The sequence below is a fragment of the Drosophila virilis genome, chromosome 3 (assembly GCF_030788295.1).
Source record: "Drosophila virilis strain 15010-1051.87 chromosome 3, Dvir_AGI_RSII-ME, whole genome shotgun sequence".
NCBI lineage: Eukaryota > Metazoa > Arthropoda > Insecta > Diptera > Drosophilidae > Drosophila > Drosophila virilis.
In genome coordinates, this window is record NC_091545.1 from 692,032 (window position 1) to 700,011 (window position 7,980).

The window sequence follows — 7,980 nt, forward strand, 5'->3', positions numbered from 1 at the left end:
GCGACTGCATCACGTATACGACGCATTCTCCAAGGGCTCCAGGAGGGGAGGGGGGGTTGGGTCACAGCAACGCCCACGTGTCGCCCAATTGATTTTAAAATTTGAAAAGTGCTCGTTGACATTTCCCTTGCACTTTGATTTGCATTTTAGAAAGTTACACGTGTTTCTCGTTGCATTAAGTAAAATCACAAAAAAAAAATAAAAATAAATACCAAAAGGAAAAGTCAAAGTCTGAAATTGAGCTGCCAATTTCTATGGATTTCAATAATGACCATGCCTGGCCCTGGCCTGAAACATTGACAACCCCCTTGCATGTCGCCTTATGCCATCTATTCATAATTTGATTATCATAATTCCAGTCATGTTTTTTCTGCCAGCCCCAGCCCCACACCTGACTAGATGTAGAATTTTTTGCCCGACACGTCGCCCCGTTGTCAACGGTTTTATCTCTGCACGTTTAAATGTCTGTCCCACTCTCGATCCGACTTTTCTGCTGGTTATGCTTCCTTTTGCGAGCCAGCCAAAATGCATTTCAACTGATTTTGTTGCCAAGTGCGCAAATTTCATGTAGGCATTTTAATGCACATGCGCGAAGGGCTTACAACTACTTACCAGCAATTTAGCTGCCCATCTACCAGCTTTGGTAGGCATATAAAGATATTGAATAGTAATAGGTTTTAAAGAAAATAACTATGTTCAACGCGTTGCTGCCTAACCCAATCATAGTCAGAAGCTTGTCGATTAGAAGTAAAATATAGGAAATTAAAGTTTATTGTTATTATTTTATATATTGAATGAGTTGAAAATTGATAATGTGGAGGGTTTATATATTCTTTATCAGCTGAGTTGATATATTCATGTCCGTCTGTGAGAACACGTCGAACTCTGTATATAAATACCACACGGAGATGAATTCAAGATTTTAAAATATAGGACCTTGCGCTTTGGTTTATGCACACTAGAGCATATAATATTTGAGCACTGCACATTTCACACAGATCAGACATTAGAAACCGAAGTTAATCAAGTACACATTTCCCATAGAATGCTGACATGAAAGGAAGAAGCACATCCGCTGAATAAAGTGTATGTATGATTTTGAGCTTCTGCAGCTCAGGCTCTAGCCTGGAATTAAAGTCTCCACTTCTAGCCGAACTTAAAATAATCTAAATTTCTGTCACTGCCTACTGTACGAGAACTTAATATGCATGGTGGATAGCCTGATTACTAAGAAATGTTTATTCAAAAGTAATCACGCCTTGGTACTGGGTGCCCCTTGTCAGAGATTAAACTCGAAAGATTGGCCAGAGAGCGACAAGAAGACGTGAGATTGCAGTTTTATATGTACCAAGTGGGACTTTAGGCGAGCTGCGGGAATTACAGTCAGTTATCGAAATGATCGTCGAAGGTTCAATGGCACCCCAGTGGGAAGAGAGGCAAAGGATTATGCAACAAACGAAATATCATCATCGTGCTGTGCCTGTTGTACTTGTTTTGCTTTCACAGAGCCCAAAACAAGCGCGGCTTATTAAGGCGCATTAATAATTTAGAATTGTTTGCTACCATTTCGCATAGTTTGAGTTATGACTTTGGCTACACGTACGAGTATTACGCGTCAATTATGAATTTCTAATTTAACGAGTATATTTTTTTTGTTTTTCTTTTTTTTTTTAATTTTTGTATTTTACGCCCCTTTGCCCTTTCCGGCTGTTCTATCGACATCACGTACAGTGCGCACTCAGCAAAAAGCGAAAGCTGCTGAGGCCAATGGCATCGGCAACAGCGCGTTACCATAAAAAATTATCGAGTAAGTAATCGTTTTATATTTCTTTTTAATTACCAACGAGTCAATTGACTTTTTATGAATCTACCTGGCGCTAGCCAACACCCCCAAATGCAGCTGGCGGGCCTTCAAAGTGCGGCGGTGCGTTTTTTACATCTTTCTGATGTCGTTCATCTTGTTAACGTGAGTCCAGAAAGGTGCCTGGCATAATAATAAGTAAGCATCTGAGCCACTTAATGAGTAAATTTATCACAGAGTGTCTTCACTTTGCCGACACACGCCTTAGTTTGTCATGACAGATTATCACAGCTGAGTGACAGCCTGCAGGACCTTACGGGAGCGTTATTCTAGTAACATTTGTTCTAGAAATTATTCCTTTATTTTAGGCTTTCAAAATCCACAGCTATAAATTAGAACAGCAATAACATTATATGTTAAGTACCTATTTGTACTTATATAAATATTTATTCCCATATTTCCCGCCATTTCCATATTAAGTGAAGACTTAGTTGAATTCATGAAAATGCAATTATGCATGCATACATGCAAACATTCATACATTCATACATTCATATATTCACACATTCATACATTCATACTTTCATACATTCATACATGCATACATTCATAAATTCATACATTCATACATACATATATGCATACATATATACATACATGCCTACATACATACATACGTAAATTCATGCACACATGCACACATGCACACATGCATACATGCACACATACATACATGCCTGCATACGTACATATATTCATGCATGCATGCAAACATGCTTATATGCATGCATATGTGCACAAATAGCCTTAAGCAAATATTATATTTCCATATTGCAGCCTGGCTTGTGCCAAAACGATTATCTCCCTGCTCTCAAAACTGAGTTACTTCCCTAGAGAACAACAATAGAGACAAGAGACCACATTATTGCTAAGGTTTTCGAGAGGAGATGAACGAAATTCCAAGAGCTGTAATGCTGGGGGTTAGCCTTAAATATATACATATACATATACATATATACATATCAACTATTCCTTTTAACTGATTTGTGAAATGTTTAAGGTTCGTCTTAAAGAAAAAACAAATATCATTCCATTTTGCAGCCTGGATTGCTTCTAAAGTAATCTCTCCCTTTTGCTGCCATAGCTTAGGTTATTCCCTAGAGGATCACTCTACCGAAGACCATCTTATTGCTGGGTCTTTTATTCTATGCGACTCTCAGCTTTTAAATTGGATTCCACAACTTGCGTTCCACCGAGTTCCAAGTCACGTTTGCGAAGCAGAAGCGACAACAATGTAATTGTCTTTGTCTTTGTAGTTGTTGTCGCCTACATTTCTTTGCCGCACGCACCTCGAGGTGTGCGAGTGTGTGTGTGTTGGTGTTTGTTGGGTTTTCTCTACCTTTTGCATTCTTAACAAATCAAAGCGAAGAATATATAAATTGGGCGTCGCATTCGAACGTCGGTCGCAGTTAGTATTTGGAAGCCAACGGTGCCTCACAGGTGTGCGAGTGCAAGCTTTGGTCTAAACAATCTGATCTGAGAAAGAGATCTGCGTACGCTTGGATACATCAATTGGATAAGACACACACACACACACAAACAACCCACAAGGAATACTATGTGCATGAAATATTCCCGACGAAGTTGAAATTAAGTGCAAGCTATTGTGATAAAAGTGATAAAGATACAGATAAATATATATATATATTTATGTATATATATATATAGAGAGAGAGAGATATAATTGAAGAGTTTGTGCATCATGTGGAAGTTCGTCTGTCTAATGCTGCTCCTGGCCACTGGCTGTAGCGCGGGCCCGCTTGCCCAGCAACAGGTGGGTTGGATTTGGCTTGCACTTGCAACATGTGCCGCAGACGATTTCCGTTCTTAACGGATATCGAAACGGGGAACGGAAAACTGTTAATGAAATGTTCGCCTTGCCCGGGCATAGTCTGAAATTTTAATGGCAAACACGAGCGTCCCGAACGTCCATCAGTTGAGTTAGTCATTCCATAGACCAAGTTGTCTGCAGGCGCATTTGCATAAGACATTTCGCTGTTTGCTTAGTTGGTATGCCAAACGTCTAGTCTTTTAACGGCTAAATGCAGCAGATGAGTCGAACAGGTCTTTATAGGCAGCTGCAGGTAGCCTTCTTTTATGGCAACCAAACTATGATTGGCAACACTCAAGCCCAGGCGATTCCAAATAAATATATAGCAAGAATAATTAAATGTGTAATATCTTCAAATTTATGAGAATGTAAGTAGACAGATATTCCAAAAGAATATAGCAGAGGGCATAAAGGAGGCTTTTGAGAATAATTGAATGTGTAATATGTTGCAATTTGGGAAAATATAATCTATTCCAGAAATTCAAAAGAAATATAACAGGGGGCTTTACGATATAAAATAAACTTGTTTAATAGGTTTTAATTTGGGGGTATGTAAATAAGAAAGGGAGAATAATACAAATAAATAGGAATTCCAAAGAAATATAACGAAGGGAATTAAGACACAAAATAAATGTGTACTATAGGTTTATATTTGGGAGTAAAAAATAAGAGAGAGGGAATAAAAAAAGCAAAAATTGAGTATGTATTTCGTAAGCCCCCCATCCCTTAACGGTACATTACGATACCTGGCCGAAAGCTCGTCAGCTCATTGAAATGCGTGTCTCAATGAAACAAATAACCTATCGATATATGGATAAAAATATGATGTGATAACATTCGGGCGAAGCATTCGAAAGTGGATTCAATTGCAGCGTTGACCACAAAAGGTTTTCCGCGCAGGTGCGAACGCATTTGGGTGGGGGTTGTGTTCAGTTCAGTTTTCACTTAACGCCAAAAACTAGAACACAAGTGAAATTTTATCATAGCCATAGTCAAAGCTTAAGCTTTAGCTGCTGTCCGGCAATCATGTCACGTGCTTCGTTCATTTGGGATTAGCGCATGCGCAGCACGTAGTCCGTTAGCTGAATGGTCGCTGGGCTAATCGCAATGTCTTAATGCCAAACCCCCAACTCTTCTGCAGAGAAAGAATATGCCTATTGTGGCACGCGAGGACAGCGCACCGGCTGTGCAGGAATCCGACATGGAGGCGGAGGCGGAGCCGGAAATGACGGCCAGCGGCAGTGCAGCAGAAGCAGCTCCACTGGCAGGCACATTGACGCTACCGAGCAATGCCACCTCCATACGGGCGGACATAACGGACAACTTTTCGTGTGCTAACAAATCCTATGGCTACTATGCGGATGTGGAGAACGATTGCCAGATCTTCCATGTGTGCCTGCCGGTGACCTACGCGGATGGCAAGGAGAATACCTTCCGCTGGAGCTTCATTTGCCCCGAGGAGACGATATTCAGTCAGGTAAGCGAGTCGCTAGCCCGCGATGCTAGATTCTGAATGCTAAAGTCCTTTCGCAGGAATCATTCACCTGTATGCGTCGCGAGGACATGACCATTGAGTGTGAGGACAGCTCCAGGTACTACGAGCTAAACGGGAACTTTGGCTTGCCCATGGAGGAGGAGAAGGAGAACGCCAATAAGCCAGGAGCAGCAGCGGCTACAGAGAGTGAAGAGCCTGACCAACCCGAGGAAAGCGAAGTGCCTGCTCCTTCGGAGCCCGCTGCAGCCGTCGCTACGCCTGAGCCAGCGAAACCAGTGAAGGTGCAAAAGCCCAAGCCAAAGCCCAATCGCCGCAAGCCCGCCGTCACATACAACAAACCCGCCGTCGTATACAACAAGCCGCAACGAAAGGCGCCCGTTGTTGCCACAGCAGCTCCGGTTGTTGAACCCATCGTGGAATCAGAACCCGAAGTCGTTATCGTGCCTGTCCAGCAGGCGTCCAAGCATCCGAAGCCACAGCGTTTTAGCGTTCGGCCCAACAAGGATAAGCCCAAGCCGGTTGTGCCGGCAACTGCCGCGCCTGTTCGCAATGAGCTCTTCAATGCCATACGAAAGCGTCCGGCAATCTTCAACAAGAACAGCGTTTCCAGCACCGCAAAACCTGTGCAGGAGGCGACAGAGGCATCGGTCACTGAAGAAGTTGTCCAGGCGGAGCTGAATGAGCCGCAGCCCACGCTCAAATTGCAGACAATTTTTGTGGAGCCAGTTGCCCAGGCCTCCGAGCCAGTTGTGGCTATTGCACAGCCCGAGTTAGATGCTGAGCCAGAGCCAGAGGAGCCGGAAGCAGAGCCAGAACAAACCAAACTAAAGGAACCGATGGAGGAAGCTAGTCCAATGCCTGAGCAAATGCTTGAAATGAAGCCCATTGAAGCCATTCCAGAGATTCCAGCTGTGATTGTCGAGAGCTTGGCAGAAAAGCCACAAGAGATTGAGAATAAACCTCAAATGGAAGTTGTAGCCGAAGACAGTGCAATGGAGCCCGCGATTATGGAGCCTAGCGGCTCCGGTGAGGAAAGTTTGAACAATATTGAAGCGCTGGAGGCGGCAAAGCCAGCAGATGCGCCCGTCAGCCTGCCAGCTACGCCAGAAATGGCCAACCCCAGTCCCCTCGTGGAGGAGATGCTGGACAACAACAGCGAGGTACAGGAATCTCTTGGCGGCTTCAAGCCTGTCGATCCAGCCATGGCTGCGGAGGCGGAACAACTGATCACCGACTTTCTGAATACGTTGCGCAAGCACGAGAAGAAAACCGAAACTGAGCTGGCTAATGCTGCCATGGACATAGCCGAAACTGTTGAGCAGCAGCAGCCACAAAATCAAGAGATCGACTCGAACCCTGCGATTGAGGAAACCGAAGCCGTTTCCATTGAGGAGGCCAAGCTGCCCGAGCCCGACAAAGTAGATCCGATTGCATCGGTCGAGGAGCAGCTGCTGGAAACGGAGACGAAACAGAAACAGAAACCGGACTCGCCCATCATCAACATTATGCAGCTAAACCATTTGCCCGCAGACTATCAAATACCCGTGCAGGTGGTTGCCGCGCCAGAGCCAGAACCTGAAGCAGCCGAGGAATCGGCCAAAGAGACAGAAGTCAAAGAAGCAATCCAAGACGATGCCCAGGAGAGTCTGGCCTCAGCTGCCTATATGCCCGGCATCAGTATTGACGACATTGTGGAACTTGTCAAGGAACGTCTAGATCAGAATCCCAAGAATGAGCAGCTGACGCCCATGGAGCTGGTGCTCACACCAGGTGCTGCTGCTCCCATGACACTGATCGAGAGCACGGCAGAGCAAAAGCCAGAGAGAGAGCAATCTGCGCCAGCTGCAGCTCTAATTGTGGAGCCGGCGCCAGCTGCTGCAGAGGAGGATGGACCTATTCTGCCCATTTACAAGCGCGTTTCTGTCGCGGATCCGGCAATGTCCGCGGCGCAAACCCAGCCGGTGACCGTCAGCAAAGTCGAGGGTGAGGCGACACCCCAGCAGGAGGTGATTGAGGTGCGTGAGCCCAAGTCCCAGACTAGAATGGATGCACGCAAGCGTCGCTTTCTCTTTCGCGCCGATGCCAGTTAGAAGGAGTTGCCCGACTCTCCCTTCAAGCAACACCCGCCCGCAAAATTCTCCCAAAAGCGGTAGCCTAGCGGAGCCCATTTGAAACCCAGGTCCGGGCTTCCGATGCTGTTCCCACTCAATTGCAGCTTTACAGACTATTTTTTGAATTTTCTAGTTTTATGGCCATTTCTTTCGTACGAGAGTTGAAATTTAAGTTTAGCATTGTTAAAAAACAAACAAGACAAACAAACAAAAAAATTGAAAAACTTTAAATAAAAATATTAAAAAATTAAAGACAGGTATGTATGGATCTCTCATCAGTTAGCTAGCTCCATCGTGCACAGGTTTGAGTGTTTGAGTTTTTCCTAGTGGCATTCAACCTTTGAACGGTAGAGATGGCCAACTGAAAAGCGACCTAAACTAATACGGGTTGGGGCAAGCCAAAGAAAAGATGGCTGAGAATCAAATAGAATCTTATAAATATATCTAAAACAAATGTCATCAATAATACATCATCTGTTTAACATACTTTAAAATAAAGGTAATTGGTATTTTTAAATTTAAAGAGAGCCATTCCGACCTAGCCTCTTTAAGTATCAATTGTATCAGGTGGCGATCGTGGCAAGACTGACTCAGCTCTTAAATAGCGCAGAATATTACAAAAGATATAACAGGTGCCCAGGTTTAAGTTTTCTTTTTATTTATTGAAACATAAAAAAATGTA

General features: G+C 43.9%; 1 protein-coding gene across 1 annotated transcript; it reads left to right on the forward strand.

Annotated features, from left to right (window-relative positions):
- The first annotated feature begins 3,265 nt into the window (after positions 1–3,265).
- On the forward strand, positions 3,266–7,980 carry LOC6636565 (neurofilament heavy polypeptide). The gene is made up of 3 exons (XM_032435626.2): positions 3,266–3,635; positions 4,834–5,169; positions 5,226–7,980. Exons 1-3 carry the CDS (start codon positions 3,564–3,566, stop codon positions 7,275–7,277), a joined length of 2,460 nt encoding a protein of 819 aa, XP_032291517.1. The 5' UTR covers positions 3,266–3,563; the 3' UTR covers positions 7,278–7,980.